We start from the raw sequence: 18,141 nt of genomic DNA on the forward strand, positions 1-18,141 counted from the left end.
CAAACACACCTTTACATGTGAAACAGATGCAGAACTGGAGGATTGACCATCTCCTTTTAATATTTTTTTAAAGCTCTCCCTGGAATAGGTTACAACTTCTTCTGCACAGAGAGCCATATTTCTACTATCTGCTGTCATATGTTTACCCAAAGGAACTACAAAGGATGATTAGGGTGTGTGTGAATGTCTCATTCCCCATATATATCTTGAAGTGGCAGAATTTGAAGTGATCAGTAATGAAATAAGGGGTTTCAAAACTTTGTCCTAAATTTACAGAAAATACTGAGCAATAACTATCTTGAACGTCTCCATTCATTCTGCTTTCCCTAGTTAAAATAGTACTTTCTCCATCAGATAATTCCTTATCTTGGATAAAAGTCCTATCCTTCCACCCACTTCTGTTCTGGGGAAATTCACATTTGTTTCTTTTGTAGTTTAAAAAGCATCTTCAGTTTCTTCCTTCTTTAGACATAGTGTGTACACATGCAATATGTAAAAATATACATTTGGGGTCTGATATTTATGCTTTGTTTTAAATGCGTGGTGCAACACAAACAAAAATGTGAGTGACTTTTAAGGACAACGTGATTGTGCTATATTATAGAAACATGTCCTCCTGGAGAGGACTTCTGAAGTATTCTATGGGTTGCAGTTATGCTATACCGAAGTCAAGTCAGTGCTGTCCTTGTTGGAGTGATGTCTATGGGACTGATTGTAAATAAACATACAATTCCAGATTCAGCTCTTACATCTGTGCAATGTCATGAACTTAATGAAGTTGTGCAGGGATAAGAGTACACTTTGTTTAACCTGTATTTGCATATGATATGAGCCAAACATACAGCACAAGAACAGAAGATGTATGTGGGAAATAGTCATGTAAAAACATCATGTATGAAAAAAGAATGAGATAAAAATGACTTTGAATATGAAAATAATGCTAGGAATTCATGCTTCCTTTCAGTCTTATTCTGTTTCTTTTAGCATCCATTTTCAGTTCTTTCAGAGTTAGGAAGAAACACAACCTTGTCCTGTGAACCATAGCTGAAATTTAACTGGCTACATCAGTTCATAATCTTAATTCAGCATAACTCGATATCAAGCAATGATACCTAACGTGCAAATTGATAAGTCATGAGCCTATGTTGCCCTGATGATACTTGAGAGATTTAAGTTCAAGATTGCATTCATTCTTTAAATTTGAAAGAAATAAACGATTCTTTTAGCTTCTGGCTACTGTTTTACTGCAAGGACAGGTATGATATAACAAGACTCGGAAAAAATATTTCTCTAACAACAAATAACTGTACATGATTTAGTTTGGTTCTTACCATTTTGAGATACCGTTGCAGAGTTCAGGTAATATCACAGTTGATTCATAAATACAGAAACTTGATGTCCCAGATAACTGTCTATGAGATCATATATATTTTCTTATTTTTGAGCCATATTTGCAATGATTATTCAGGATTTAATATGGTTCTAATCTAGTGGTCAGTATGTTTTGGTCAAATGAACTTAATGCATTTTGTTTAATGTATTTAGCTCCATTTCTTTCCTGACATAAGCATAGTTCAGTGAGAGCTTGATTTCTTCTTGTGTTTGTTTTAGAGCAAGGCTTTTAGTGGAGCCTGGAGCTGGAGTGCGGAGCAGCAGGTTTTTGCCTGGAGCTGGAGCAGAGCTGGAGCACAGCTCCAAAGCCCTGTTTTAGAGACTTGGAAATATTAACATTTTGATTTGTTGCATTATGTTTGTACTTAAAACTGCCTTTCCCTAGAAAGACCTTTATGAAATGGCATTCTTTTGGAGAGTATCTACATTAGAGCTGCATTTTCATCTAACATAATGAAAGGAAGCTTCTTAAAAAGTTTAAGGAATGTTTTAACTGTCAAACAATTTAAGAGATGTAGAAGTAGCTTTATTCTTCTAGTATTTCAAAGGGGAGGACATGTAAGACCCACAAAATCTTGGGACTGGAACAGTGAAGTTTGATTGAGATTTTGGAAGGACAACTTTTGGGTTTAAATCCACATACAGTTACCTTATATGGTAAAGTCTATTGAATTCAACAGACTACTCATGAGATGAGCAGTTTGGAGGAAAACACGAACTTGCCTTTTAGCTTAGAAAATCTACTTTCCATACCAAATGACTGAAATCTGCTGATATTGTAGTCCTCATGTATCTTAAAGGAGAATAGGCCTGACTAGTGAAAAGAATTGAAATACATTGTAACAGTGTTCAAGAGACTTAGGCCCTTGAGGTCTTTGCCAGTCTTATGAAGACATCTCCTCAAGAGTTTGTGTTCTTTCTCTCTTAGAACCATAGTCACATTAGAGAATGAACTGTATTCTGAGAGAATTTTAAAAGGCAACTCTATAGTGAAAACAGGTCTACGTGGTACAGATGGGGGGGGAAATCCTTTTTACAATTAAGAGGAATCACTGTGATTTTTTTTAAGTTCCTGCATAGAAGCATTTAAGTTGCAAAAGCAGATTAAATTACTATAACATTTTGGGCCAAATTAATTCATGCTGTAATAATATTGAAGTAACAGACTAAAAAAATACTTTATTCTTGAGCTTGCATTAAGCAGGAATTCTGAAAAGTTTTTACCTGATAATTCACTTTCTCAGAATTATGCTACAGATGCTCTACTGATGAGTGGTGGGAGCCAATATAAACAGTCTGGGTCTTTGTAGGAGATTCTAGAATGTACTAGTCTCATGGAAGACATTTTAAGAGTTAAAGTTAATACAGTGAAATAACTGAAAACTTTGGTTTAGGTCAGTGGTTCCCAAACTTTAACAACCTATGAACCCCTTTCACTAAAATGTCATGTCTCGCAAACTCTCTCTTAAAAATGAATATTTCCAGGGATTTTCTCCTTTTACCTGAGTATAAATTATAAAAGCAGTGGTCTTGGAAATTGTTTTTATGACATGCTAATTACACACTATTAACCATTATTATTACAGTATTTTTATTACATTATGGAAATGGTAACACACTTTCAAGATCTCACTTTCATAGCTTGTATCACACTGAATAAGCCCATTATAAGACAAGGCTCCTATGTTTCTTCAAGGAGTATCAGATGTGAAACAGCTTGAAAGTATTTAAAAAACCACCTCAGAGTTCCTCCTACACAAGCATTTAGGTCTTGAGCAGTCCAGGCGAACAATGCACGTTACTACAAAGCTTAAACTTGTTCTTCATAATAATTTAAAAAACATTACTAGCTGCCTATTTAATTTTAAAAACAGCAAAAAAAATCCACCTCCCTTTCCATTTCTTATGAGGTGTCTTAAAGTTTAAATCTCAGTGTGAAAGAGATGCTTGCTTTGATCTGCTTAGCTCTTGGAAGTCCAGGGGCTCTGGGCTGCTGGCCCCCTGTGGCCCTGGATCCCTAGGGCCAGCTTTGCCCATCATTAGGGAATTTTTTCACGAGAACCTCCTGTAACATTTTGCAAACACTGAGAGGTTCACAAACCCCAGTTTGGGAACCATTGGTGTAGGTGAAGAAACCACACAAAACTAACACAATGTATAAGAGTACCGATTTTGGTTGGGTAGGGTTGTGCACATGTACCAGATGTCTAGCAGGTACACTTCTGTTAAGAGTAGGTATGGTATGAGGCTTTGTTGTCAGTTCAGAAGATGTGAGGTATCTTGGTGTGAAGTTTTCTGATAAATGTAAGTAGAAGTTATGTGGCATTATGGTTATAGAATTGAAGTTGTTTGAGCTAAAATACCTCAATTGCAGGTATGGAGATAATTCTGTAAATTATTTAAGTGTAATGTTAATTCAGTCCTGGTCTACACTATGATTTTCGGTCGAATTCAGCAGCATTACCTCAATTTTAAGCTTGGAGCTGTCCACATGATGAAGCCCTTTTATTCAACTTAAAAGGCTCTTTAAATTGATTTCTTTACTCCACCTCCAAGGGGATTAGTGCTGAAATAGGCCTTGCTGGGTTGAATTTGGGGTAGTGTGGATGCAATTCGACGGTATTGGCCTCCAGGAGCTATTCCAGAGTGCTCCATTGTGACCGCTTTGGACAGCGCTCTCAACTCCGATGCACTGACCAGGTAGACAGGAAAAGGCCCATGAACGTTTGAATCTCATTTCCTGTTTGGCCAGCATGGCATGGTGCAGGTGAGCGCAGATCTCCTCAGCAGAGGTGACCATGGTGGAGTCCCAGGATTGTAAAAGAGCTCCATCATGGACCGATAGGGAGGTACAGGATGTGTTCGCCGTATAGGGAACCGAATCTGTGCTAGCTGAATTCCGTTCCAGTAAATGAAATGCCAAAACATTAGAAAGTCTCCGAGGGCATGAAGGACAGAGGCCATAACAGGGATGCAAAGCAGTGCCGCCTGAAAATTATGGAGCTAAGGCAAGCTTACCAAAAAACAGAGAGGCAAATGGTCGCTCCAGATCAGAGCCCCGAACATGCCACTTCTATCATGAGCTGCATGCCATGCTAGGGAGTGCAGCCACCACTGCACTACCCCTGTGCTTTGATTCAATCAGTGGAGAATCACACAACACGGAAGCGGGTTTTGGGGACGAGGAAGATTGCTTTCTTGCTGTGAGCTGAGAAACTGGTTTCCCCAACAGCCAAGATATGTTTCTCAGCCTGGACCTGGAGCCAGTAACCCCCGAATCCACCCAAAGCATGGTGCTGGACACTGAAGGTGGAGAAGGGACCTCTGGTGAGTGTACCTGTGTAAATATTACACGTGGTTCAAAAGCAGGCATGTTTAAAGATTGATTTTTGCCCTGGCATTTGCGGCCAGTACAGCTATTGAAAAAATCTGTTAATGTGTCTGGGGATGGAGCGGAAATCCTCCAGAGACATCTCCATAAAGCTCTCCTGGATGTACTCCCAAAACCTTTGCAAAAGGTTTCTGGGGAGGGTGGCCTTATTCTGTCCGCCGTGGTAGGATACGTTACCATGCCAGGCTAGTAGTATGTAATCTGGAATCATTGCAAAACACAGCATATGGTCCTGGTGTTTGCTGGCATTCAAACATCTATTCTTTATCTCGCTGTGTTATCCTCAGGAGAGTGATATCATTAATGGTCACCTGGTTGAAATAGGATGCTTTTATTAAGGGGACAGTCAGAGGTGCCCATTCCTGCTCGACTGTTTGGCTGTGGATGAACAGAAATGTTCCCCGCTGTTAGCCACATGGTGAGGGGAGGGGTGAAGTGTGACTGATCTCTCACACCAAACTGTCAGGCCCTCAGTACAAGAGGCAAAATGCGACCTTGTAACAAAAGCACATGTGCTGTGTAATGTGAGCAGCAAGGTTTAACATGAAAGTATACCCTTTGTTCACTCTCCCTTTTCCTCCACCAGCTGCAAAAGTTTCTCCTTTGCAGAGGCTAGTGAAGATTAGAAGGCGAAAAAAACGCACGTGGGATAAAATGTTCTCTGAGGTCCTTTTGTCTTCCCACACTGACAGAGCACAGCAGAATGCATGGAGGCAGACAATGTCAGAGTGCAGGAAAGCACAATATGAACGCGAGGAGAGGTGGCAGGCTGAAGGAAGTAAGTGGCCGTCTGAAGATGATAGGTGATGTCAGCTTGCTGACAGAAGGCAAGAGTCGATGCTCAGGCTGCTGGAAGATCAAACTCATATGCTCCAGCGTATGGTTGAGCTGCAGGAAAGGTAGCAGGAGCACAGACCCCCGCTAAAGCCCCTATGTAACCAACAGTCCTCCTCCCCAAGTTCCATAGCCTCCTCACCCATATGCCCAAGAACGCGGTGGGGGGGCCTCCAGCCACTCCACCCAACAGGATTGACCAAGCAACAGAAGGCTGACCTTCAATAAGTTTTAAAGTGCAGTGTGGCCTTGTCCTTCCCTCCTCCCCCACCCCAACTGGTGCTTTCCTCCTCCCCCACCCCTTCCAGGCTACCTTGGCAGTTATCACCCTATTTGTGTGATGAATTAATAAAGAATGCATGAATGTGAAGCAGCAATGACTTTATTGCCTCTACAAGCGGTGGTCAAAGGGGAATGTGTCTAGCTTACAGGGAGGTAGAGTGAACCAAGGGGGTGGAGGGTTGATCAAGGAGAAACAAACAGAACTTTCACACCGTAGCCTGGTCAATCATGAAACTGGTTTTCAATGCTTCTCTGATGCACACCACGCCCTCCTGTACCCTTCTAACAGCCTTGATGTCTGGCTGTGCGTAATCAGCAGCCAGGCGATTTGCCTCAACCTCCCACCCTGCCATAAACATCTCCCCTGTACTCTCACAGATATTATGGAGTGCACAGCAAGCAGTGATAACAATAGGAGTATTGGTTTTGCTGAGGTCTGTCCGAGTCAGTAAACTGTGCCAGCGCACTTTTAAACATCCAAATGCACATTCTACCACCATTCTGCACTTGCTCAGCATATAGTTGAACAGCTCCTGACTACTGTCCAGGCTGCTTGTGTTAAGGCTTCATGAGCCATAGCATTAAGGGAGTCTGGGTCCCCAAGGATAATTATAGGCATTTCAACATCCCCAACGGTTATTTTCTGGTCTGGGAAGAAAGTCCCTCCTGCAGGCAGCTTTTGAAACAGACCAGAGTTCCTGAAGACGCGAGCATCATGTACCTTTCCCGGCCATCCCACTTTGATGTTGTTGAAATGTCCCTTGTGATCCACCAGTGCTTGCAGCAGCATTGAAAAGTACCCCTTTCGGTTTATGTATTCACTGGCTTGGTGCTCCGGTGCCAAGGCAGGGATATGGGTTCTGTCTATCGCCCCATCACAGTTAGGGAATCCCATTTCAGCAAAGCCATCCACTATGACCTGCACATTTCCCAGAGTCACTACCCTTGATATCAGCAGCTCTTTGATTGCGTTGGCTACTTAGATCACAGCAGCCCCCACAGTCAATTTGCCCACTCCAAATTGATGCTTGACTGACCGGTAGCCGTCTGACATTGCAAGTTTCCACAGGGCTATCGCCACTCGCTTCTCAACTGTGAGGGTTGCTCTCATCTTGGTTTTCTGGCGCTTCAGGGCAGGGGAAAACGAGTCACAAAGTTCCATGAAAGTGCCCTTATGCACGCAAAAGTTTTACGGCCTCTGGGAATCGTCCCAGACCTGCAACACTATGTGGTCCCACCAGTCTGTGCTTGTTTCCCGCGCCCAGAATCAGCGTTCCACAGCATGAACCCGCTCCATTAATACCATGATGTGCACATTGCTGGGGCCCATACTTCGTGAGAAACCTGTATCCATGTCTATATCCTCATCACTCTCGTCACTGCGCTGCTGTCGTCTCCTCGCTTGGTTTTGCTTTTGCAGGTTCTGAATCTGCATATACTGCAGGATAATGCATGTGGTGTTTACGGTGCTCATAATTGCCACGGTGTTCTGAGCAGGCTCCATGATCCCAGTGCTATGGCGTCTGGGCTGAAAAAAGGCACAAAACAATTGTCTGCTCTGACAAAGGGAGGGGCGACTGATGACATGGCTTACAGGGAATTAAAATGCACAGAGCGGGTGGCTTTGCATCAAGGAGAAACACAGACAACTGTCACACAGAATGGCCCCCTCAAGGATTGAACTCAAGACCCTGGGTTTAGCAGGCTGTTGATTTCACAAAGGGAGGGAGGGAGGGAGCAAATGAATACAAACAAATCGGGTCTATTTCTTGTTTTGATCCACTCCATCTACCTTTTACATTTTTAGGCTGGCAGAAGATGGCTTAGTTTGACTGCTAGCCATCATCATCTCTTGGGTTCTTGGCAGAAGATGGGAATGACCTGGCTGAGTTACTCCCATGTCTGCCCAGGCCCCCCTGACTGACCTCACCGAGGTCAGCTAAAAGAGCACCCAGGAGTACGACAACGATGGCTACCAGTTGTAGTGCACCGTCTGCTGCCAAAAGGCAATGAACTGCTGCTGTGTAGCAATGCAGTCCCACGTCTGCCAGCACTCAGGAACTTAAGGTGACGGTCATCTGTGCGGGCTCCATGCTTGCCGTGGTATGGCGTCTGTACAGGTAATCCGGGAAAAAAAGACGTGAAACAATTGTCTGCCGTTGCTTTCATGGAGGGAGGGAAGAAGGGCCTGATGACATGTTCCCAGAATCACCCGTGACATTGTTTTTGCCCCATCAGGCATTGGGATGTCAACCCAGAATTCCAATGGGCAGCGGAGACAGCAGGAACTGTGGGATAGCTACCCACAGTTCAACGCCCCAATTCTGTGGATGCAGTCTGCTGACTTAATGCACTTAGAGCATTTTTTGTGGGGACACACACAATCAACTGTATAAAAACGATTTCTGAAAAAACAGCTTCTATAAATTCGACCTAATTTCGTAGTGTAGACATACCCTTAGATTCTCCTAGTCTTCTAGTACCTAGTTTCTGTGTTGATAATATTTTTTATGGTGTTGTTTGGAAGAACTAATGTGAAACACATTGGCACCTGAACTGGAGCTCTTGATGTAATGGAGTTTGTAAGGTGCACCAAGGTCTGCATCTACTAGGCTCTGAGTTCAAGAGTGTGTGTAAATTTTGAACATCTGCCAGCTTCAGTGCAGCTTACAGGTTCCTCAACCCAAGAACCACTGAGTGTGGTACAGTTTAGGCTTGCATTAGACCAAATACATATGACTTCCATACAAAGTTGAGAAAGCGGGTAGAGCCTGCTCAGTTTGCAAGTTAAATGTATATACTATGCATTGAATAAATTCCAGAGAGGTCCTTACTGAAAATTCTTTGCCCCCAGTCTTAAACTTTAACCTAAAGAGTGAGATTGAGCCTAGTGGACAATGACAAGCAGGTTCTGCATCAAGACACAGGAGTTGATCTCTCACATGACTGGCTGCCAGGCCATTCAGGACGTTGTAGATTCTAATCAATATGTTGAATTGGCCTCAGAGTTGAATAAGAAGGCATGCAGAGTACAGAATATTGATATTATGGGCATATAGTAACTTGCACCAGTCAGGTTTGCACTAGCTGCAGCTTCAGGGTACTCTTTCAACGCTAACCTCTTTTGAGTGTACAGTATTGCAATGGTTCAGCCTTCAGGTTATAAAGTCATGGCTCACTATTTAGAAGTTCTTATCAGAGATAGTGATCTTAGCCTTTTCACCAACCATAAATAAAAGACAGTGGATCTAGTATGACCTTGAGACTACAAATGTTTTGGGAAAGTAAATTTGCCAGTCTGGCCCACTCCTCCAGATGCTTCCCTCTATTGTTTTCACTTCTGTCTGAGTCTGAGCTGGTTTCCCTCCATCCACTTTCTCAGCTTTATTAGTTCTTGGTAGATGCAGAAACTGCGATTTAAGTTTGACAAAAGGGCGCTAAAAATTTGAGCATCATTTATAAATTGATGATGAAGGTCACAACATTTCATAGTCTTTCTTAGCAGAAGTAATTATATACCTGAACAGCAACAGGGAAAGCATAGAGGCCCGTAGAAACCAATACATGTTTTTCTACGTCAAAGTCAGGTAAAGGTTTAGGATTCCTTAGAAAGGATTGGCTTACTAAAGGGCCACTGTCACAGAAGTCCCCAAGCAAGATGATGGTCATTTCTACTGAAGACTGCTTGTCTAGTAATCAACAAGGACAAAGTCATTTAAAAAGAGTTTTTAGAATCATTTTTTTTCTGTATGATGCCCTTGCTTGAAACCGGATTGATGTGAGGTGACGTGAGTACAGTCGTTTTTAACTTCACTCTTTCAGTAACCTTCCTTAGGTTGGTAGCAATAACTGATGAGGGTAACAGTAAGTGGCCATGTTACTATGTGGCTGGTATCTGCACTTGGAAAAGAAGTATTCTCAAACACCGTCAATAATGGGCTTCTCATGCCATGAATAATAAGTGTCCAATTCATAAATATCTAACTGCAATTCCCCAAAGGAATAAGACGCTGAAGGTTTCAATGGATGAAATTCCACCAGAGAACTCAATGGATTCTTACCTCTTTATCTGATAGTGAACTCATGGCATTGAACAAAAGTCTGATCCAGTCAACCTTTTCAGTAAAGTAGACAGGGAAAACTCTTCAACATTTTGTTGTAGAAAGCAAATGAGCAAGCACTAAACCAACCAACAGGTCTTTGGGTCAAGACACTTCTGTTATGCCAGGGGAAGCTGTGGTGTGGTGGTTGATGAGGCAGGCTCCGAGCAGTGCTTACCTGGTGGGCTCCCCGGAAGTGGGAACATCCCCCTTGCTCAGGTCCTAGGTCAGGGCATGGCTAGGTAGCTCTGCACACTGCCTCCACCTGCAGGCACTGCCCTTGCATTTCCCATTGTCTGTGGTTCCTGGCCAATGGGAGCTGTGGAGGCAGCACGCAGAGCTGCTTGGCCATGCCTTTGCCTAGGACCTGAGTGAGGGGGATGTTGCTGCTTCTGGGGAGCCCCCCAGGTAAGTGCTGCCCAGAGCCCGCCTAACCCTGTCCCGTGCCCCTTCCCTCTCCCACACTCAAACGCTGCTGCTGCTGGGGGAGGGAGGCACAGATCCAGGTAGGGAGCCTGTTGGCCCTACCAATCTCCTCTCCAGCACCAGCAGGAGTCCTGAGCTGTGCACCACCCCCTGCTCCTCTCCAGCAATAGCAGGGTTCCTGGGCCATGTGCCACCGCCCGCAACACCCAGGCCACCCTACCTCAGCACCCGCGGGAAGCCACCCCCCAAGTTTTAGTCAGGGGTATATAGTAAGAGTCATGGACAGGTCACAGGCCATGAATTGTTGTTTCCTGACTGTGACCTGTCCGTGATTTGTAGTAAAAATACCTGTCACTAAAATATAGCCTTATTTATAGGGTATTGTCACTTTATAAACTTTTTACAGGTGAGCTCACAACTAGAGTAAATTTGTAGGCCCAATTATTATAACAGTGAACACTCTCCATAAACATGTTCCATCAATCTCCTTGCTGATAAGAAACCTACAATTGAAAGGTTTCCATGGTCAAGATTATAGGAATAGGTTAAGCCTTAAAATGGAGATATTTTATTCTTGATTTCTTGTAATGAGGGTACCATTTAAAAAGAAGGCAGTTCACAAGAAAATAGCTGAAGACTTTACTTATTGACTACTCCCATCCTCCTTCTGAGTAGTTGTGTACTTATTAATTAAAAACATTCCCAGATCTAAAGGTGTAGTGTCATCCAGTTAGATGCCTGAAAACTCTTCGGAAAACAAGCTTTGACTTTTTAAAGAGAGCTTACTCTCTTCGCAGAAATGCAGGTCACTTTTTCCAATGAATAATTCACACTAAATAGATTCAGTATGGGAAATATTTATCTACTGCTTTTCCTTTAAATTACATTTATATTCTTGTAACTGTGTTCTCATATTCCAGAAGGTTAGCTTTTTTTATTTTACTTTTTTAAGAAAGTTGTTATTGGGTGTTCTTCCAAAATTTTGAGGAAGCGGGAAGGAAACTATTGAGTGATCTCTGTGTGTGCACCTGTAATTGAAATGTTCATTTTGATATCCTTTTAGGTTCTCTCTAATAAGAGAATGTGTGGGTTAAAAATGGAAAGCATGATTAAACTATTAAATATCTTGGTTAACTAAAATTTTCATTTCTTATGAGAGAGAGACATCTTTCAGGCCTGGATCCTGCGTATGCAATATATGTGTGCTTATCATTCACTACTGTGAGTAATCCTATTGAAATAATAGGACTACTTACAGTGTGTGAAGTTAAGCATATGCATAAATGTGTGCAGGATCATGCCCTCAGTCCATTACAAATTATAGAAGAGACTAGAATGACACACAGCATTGTCATCAAAGTATTGGACCCAAGTAAATGAAGTGGAATAAGCCAGTTAATTTCATTCTGGGGCAGTAGTACAGAAAGGAAAACACAAAAACCAAAATACCATATGTTAAGCTTGCTTATTCGTTTTGACTGGTCTCCTGGTAGCCCAGGACCGATGAAATCTCTAAACTCAAGTTCAAGATTGGAATTGTCCCTGTGGTTTGTGCTTTCCAAAAATGAAACCTGTGTCCTACTGACAATATGTCAATCCAGCCCAGTGTAATTCCTGCATATTGTAGTATTGGTTTCAAAAACAACTGTATTTTTTGGCAGCATAGCTTAACCACACATCTTTTTTTGAAACTACTCATTAACTTCAAAGCTTGACCTTGAGATCCTTTTGGAGGCAAGGTGTGGGGAAGCGAAAGTATTAATTTACTAAAATTAGTATCAGATTCCTACTACATCTAGTAGGACTTCAGTTTTACAGACAAACTCCAGTCCTGCTTGGTGCTCCATGTAAACATGGCCCGCTATGCCTGTGTGAAGCCCGATTGACTTCAGGGCTCTGCCCAGATCATAAATCCACCTGCACACAGCTCCACTGCAAGACCATGGTCATAGGAAAGCAATGAAAGAAATAGTTATATCTAGCCTATAGTCTGTAACACAGTTCTTAATCAGTGAGAAACTGCAAAACTCTTGAAATCCATTTATCTGTTATCAAGATAAGTTCTGATTTCTGTTTTCCTATAATACATACATTGCACCAGAAAAAAGATTTATATATTTCTGTCTGTGAGAAGTAGAATCCTGTTCAGTGGGGGTTTCCTCAAAAACCTTGGATTTAGTGGCAAACTTTTCATCCTGTTCCAACAATTAATTCCTTGTTTCTGTAGTTTCCCAGTGTTCTTGTAATTTTGTATGTTTCTGTGATTATACTTGTTCTGATGGTATTGCAGTAAACAAATTTATCTGGTTTCTACTTTATTTGGAGCATTTATTTTAGTTGCTTTGTACCTTCAAAACCCGTCCACTTGAATTGAAGCCAATTATCTATGGAAATGGGATTAAATCTATCCAGAATGGGATCTTATTCTGAGCTTCTATGGCTTGCATGCAGTCTGGACTTTTTGTTATGTGTGTACACACCTGTAGTGGCTTGCTTTGAAAATGGTTTTCTTTCAGTTGATTGTGTACTATTCATATTCATGAAAACACATTATAATCTAGAACAATCTTACATTGGTACTAAAAAAGAAAATTAAAATTATGCTGGCTAAGGAATTCACTGGTTCCATGGGAAAATCTCAGATAAATCTAATAAAAGCTATAAAGCATGAGAACATTGCTGCACATGGGGAAAGGAACGTGTGTGGTATCTTTGAGAAATGGCCTTAAGATGAAAGGTTCTGCTGGCTGTCATGTCCTAATTTTTGTGTTTAAGGAGGGAGGATTATTTTGTGATAGTTACAGGACCGGGAATTGAGAGATCTGTGGTGTAGTCCTAGATAATCCTGTGTGACTTTGGGCAAGTCCGTCTCTAGGGATAATTTTCAAAAGTGGCCTTTGATGTTCAGAGCTGTATGTGACCCTAGGCAGCCCTGTATTCACACCTTACATACTACTACAATAATATTTGTACAAAATATGCCTTGTGATGTATCATGTTAAAGCTAATAACATGCTGGTTATTAATATAATTGTAATATTCATGTATTTTAATGTTGTGTGTGTAGTTATGAATTCCCTCTTGATGATGTATTTAGAACATGTTTCAGACCAGACAGGCTAGCCTAGATAAGGTGATAAACAGTGCTGTCTTGGACAAAGGAATGTGGGTTTAACAAAGGAATGTGGGTTTACCTCAGTTTACATATTCGCAGTAAACAAAGACATTGAGCTAAACCAGCAGAGGTTATCCTGATCCTGATTTTTGAGACTGAGAATTTACATGGTTCCTGCACCCTAGGAGGCCTTCCTGACTTGTAAGACACAGGCATCCCTTTGGGGATATAAGGAACAGAGACACATCTTTATCATTCACCTTAGGAGACAAAGGAACCAAGCAATATGTTTTCTGTGATGGGTTCTGGCCATCAGAAGCTGAAAGAGAGACTGTGGGTGAGAGGAATCATCTTAAACCAAGACTTTATCATGCTAGATTAGGTTTTAGATTTTTAGATGCATGTGTTCACTTTTATTTACTTGTAACCATCTCTACTTTTATGCCTTTCACATGGTGTCACTTAATCTCTAATTCTTTTGTTAATAAACGTGCTTTGCTTTTATTATAAATCTTCAGTGCTGTGTAAATTCAGTAAAGTGTGTGCTTCTAGAAAGGTTGCAGTGTTTTTACTATCTCTGTAAAGCCAGTGAACCAAATGCTTTCCTTGTGAGGGGCTAGTGAGATGGACTGGTCCTTGCAGTATTACCACTTCGGGGTGAATTCAGGACTCCAGGCATACTAAGCTCAGCCTGTAAGGAGTAACCAGGATAGGCAAAGCCAGGGTGAGGGTTGTGTGCTGCAGGCAGTCTGTTGGAGTCAGAGCTCTGGACCAAAGCTACGAAGCCACAAGAAATGCAAGTTTACAAGGCAGACGACTGAACCCCTTATTGGCCTGGGTTTGAACCCCAAAACACTACATCATATTTTTAGATGCCCAGCTTTCAACATCTGAAGTGAAATCCTGGCCCCATTGAAGTCAATAAGAGTTTTGCTGTTGACTTCAGTGAGGTCAGGATTTCATCCCATCCCTGCCCTCACAGTTTCATAGACTATCAGGGTTGGAAGGGACCTCGAGAGGTCATCTAGTCCAACCCCCTACTCAACAGGACTAATCCTCAGACAGATTTTTGCCCCCAAATCCCTGAATGACCCCCTCAAGGACTGAGCTCACAACCCTGGGTTTAGTAGGCTAATGCTCAAACCTCCCATGCCCAGTGTACCTATTGACTTCAACTGTGTGGATTTTCTTCTCAAAATCAGTTGCTAAAGTTTCTTTCCTAAAATTAGAGACGGCTATAGAAATGTCTTTCTTTTATATTTATTTATATATATTAAAAAAAAAAACTAAAATAGGTCTTGGGTATTTGTAAAACGCTTTAAGATTTTCAGTATTACAAAAGTACAAAGGTTGATATAGTAATATATTAATCTTCTGTATTCAAGTTCTGTCATCTTTGCATATTCTGGCTTCTCCTACTAGTTAATCTCCAGTAGTGACTCCAGACTGGTGCCTGGTTAGAAGCATAAAACTTAGAACAATCTTGTTCCTTTTGCAATGTGTAATATGGTCTCTTGCATGCACCAGTCCAGAGGATCTCTTTAATTATGTTCTTGCTTACTAACTATGTTACTATTTTATTGCCTTATTTGTTTAGTGCCCAAAATGTTAGGGGTTCTACTAACACAGAATGGGACAGGTTTCTCTCTCAAAAGAGCTTAAAATTTAAATGGGCTATATACAGACATGGGGAAGGAGGGATAATGACGAGAGAGCTGAAGTCAGGAGGCATGTGGAAGGAATAAATGGAACCGGTTACTGGATTGCTTAGTTGTAGAGTAAATGCTTTTTTAGTAGGAAATTGGAAGGTCATATGTAAGCCTGTGAGGAAACAATGAGTGTTTGATATATACGTAGGTGGTGAGGGAGGCTTCATAGTGTACAGTAGTGGCTCTCAACATGTTCCATACTGGGAACCTATCTATCCAGTTAGCAATACAAGAAGGGTATGATGTTTGTGACAACCACCTCTGCCTCCCTCACAAATTATCTAAGCTGAAAACCCCTGTGTAGAGGGTCCAGGGGAAGGACTTCCTGGTATAGAGGGGCATTGTAGGAGTAGAACACATGCTTGTGGAGGTAGGAGATAGGAAATGTTGTTAGTTACTTTTAGAAAAAGGTCTCTTTCTATGAGTCTATAATATATAACTAAACTATTGTTGTCTGTAAAGTAAATAAGGATTTAAAAATGTTTAAGAAGCTTCCTTTAAAATTAAATTAAAATGAAGAGCCCCCCGGACTGGTGGCCAGGACCAGGGCAGTGTGAGTGCCACTGAAAATCAGCTCACATGCCGCCTTGGACATGTGTGCCATAAGTTGCCTACCCCGATTTTAAGTCCTTTCTGATATTAATGCCAATATTACTTTATTTGATGAAATATTATTTTGAATTATTTTATAGCTGTTCAGGTATACTTGTAAAAGGGATATTATTATTTGATTCAAACATCTTATGTCTTTCATGAATGATGCATCTATAATAACTGGTATATGGTGCTTGGAAAAGTTGTCATGGCTTTTCCTGTAAAGCTTGTAATAGACAGCGTTGTGCCAATTTTGAGTGAAAATCTCAGCATTATTTGACAAACTCTTGTGTAGTTTTTTGTCGGCTCTGCAGCCATTCATTTGAAGGAGAAATGTAGTCTTTAAAAGGAAGTCAATTACACACAGTTCCAGAGACAGCCTTTACATATTTCAGCAAAAGGGTGTGGCTTTCTTTTTTTCTCCAGAAGTGTTATGTACACTAGAATGTATTACTGTTCTATTTCCATAAAATTCTGGAGTGAGACAGACAGCTCGTTGTGTTGAATCATAGCTGTCTGACATCATTTTGACTTTGTGGCTTGAGCTATGATATATGACATTAAAAGGAGGAAAGTTTGGCCACAAAGTTGGAAAAACCAAGACATTTTGAATTAATGCTTCTTTAAAACCACATCTTGGCCATGTTGTGCTTTGCATTGTAAAACTCCCCAGGCTAGTATCCGTAACCTAATTTTGTTTAACAATATTACATTTATAAGTAACTTTTGCTAACTGTTTTTTGTTCAGTTCTTATTCTGTAATGGGGTCCCCCATAGATTTGTGTTAAAATAATATAGAAATAATTATATAAAAAGGGATACTTCCTAGGTGCTAACAACTTTAATTATTTAAAGTGTGTATAGATTAGGTACTTTTCCTAGTACTGTGAAGTGTTGTTTATCTGATTATATCTTTTGGTTCTTGTAGAAAATGTTCCAGAGGAATTGCGAGAACCATTTTACACAGACCAGTATGACCAGGAACACATTAAACCACCTGTTGTTAACTTGCTGCTATCTGCTGAACTCTACTGTCGTGCTGGAAGTCTTATTCTCAAGAGTGATGCTGCAAAACCACTTTTGGGTCATGATGCTATTATCCAGGCCTTGGCACAGAAAGGTCTTTATGTCACTGATCAAGAGAAGTTGGTAACGGAAAGAGATCTGCACAAGAAACCCATTCAGATGGTGAGTATGGCTTTTGTATTTTTTTTTTCTTGGGACTCCTAATAGTAGGATAATCAAAACTTTATTCTGTCACTGGGTTTGTTTACATGTGATTTGAGAGAAAGGGGTTGCTGTTGGTTAGTCGGTCATGCAGCATATTAAAAATACAGTAATGAGAGATGTAGCATGGCTGTCTGTTCATTACAAAAGATAATTTAGAAGCAACTCTATTAAAGAAATAATTACAATGTGACTTCAGTACATAAAGTTGAGCTGTTGGAGGCATCTTACTTTATTTGTATTCCACTAGTGACCATACCCCAATCAGCGTGCTGGAAGTTATATAAATGAGTAAACACAGCCCATGCCTTGTAGGATTTGTGGACTCCCTAAATGAAATCCTGGCCCCTGTGAAGTCTATTGCAAAACTCCACTTAACTTCATTGGGACTAGGATTTCGCCCTGGCTCCTAAATCTAGTGGAGATAATCTCCAGGTCAGTTCTCTCTCTCCCTCTACTTAGAGAGCAGATTGGCCAAGAGGAACCATCTCTTTTGTTTTTCATAATTCCTATTTCTAGATACATTGTGGGGGAAAATGGCTTGATAAAAGTCATCAGCCTAATAACTGACCCTGCAGCTTCAGTTTTCATTGAATCTACTTTCTGAAATCTGCTCACCACTACATTTGGTAGTTTTCATGGCCCGAGCACTTCTGCAGCACTGGTCTGGGAATACAAATATCTCTATACAATAAATTAATTAGAAACCTGAGTTGCTAAGATTCTTTTTTTTTCATTCTAAAGTGTGAGATTTTTAGCAAGCAGTTAACATGACTTAATCTGCATCATGTTTCTGTTGCCAGGAAATATTTAGGCCTATTACTTAGTTATTTTAAAAAATTCACAGAACTAAATTCCTTAAAGCAGTTTCAGGGTTTTTTTTAATTTTTCAAATGGATAACTCCCTTCATCCTTGCAGAGTACTCTGTTTTGAAGACACCAGTGTTCCAAAGGTTGTGGCTAAATCTTTATTTTACTAAGTTTTTTTCTGAACAAAGTGAACATTGAATGCAATTGAGTTGTTTTCTTCACTTCATGTTCCATATTACTGTGAAAGCAATCTAGAGCAGT

General features: G+C 40.9%; 1 protein-coding gene across 4 annotated transcripts in view; it reads left to right on the forward strand.

The window, feature by feature from the left end:
- The window catches only part of CAMSAP2 (calmodulin regulated spectrin associated protein family member 2), a 164,858-nt gene that overhangs the window by 2,089 nt on the left and 144,628 nt on the right, over positions 1 to 18,141 (forward strand). For all 4 annotated transcript variants that reach the window (XM_030573089.1, XM_030573091.1, XM_030573090.1 and 1 more), the window contains exon 2: positions 16,772 to 17,031. In XM_030573089.1, coding sequence (XP_030428949.1) covers positions 16,772 to 17,031 — 260 coding nt within the window. The remainder of the gene's footprint in view (positions 1 to 16,771; positions 17,032 to 18,141) is intronic.

The sequence above is a fragment of the Gopherus evgoodei genome, chromosome 8, assembly GCF_007399415.2.
Source record: "Gopherus evgoodei ecotype Sinaloan lineage chromosome 8, rGopEvg1_v1.p, whole genome shotgun sequence".
Taxonomy (NCBI): Eukaryota; Metazoa; Chordata; order Testudines; family Testudinidae; genus Gopherus; species Gopherus evgoodei.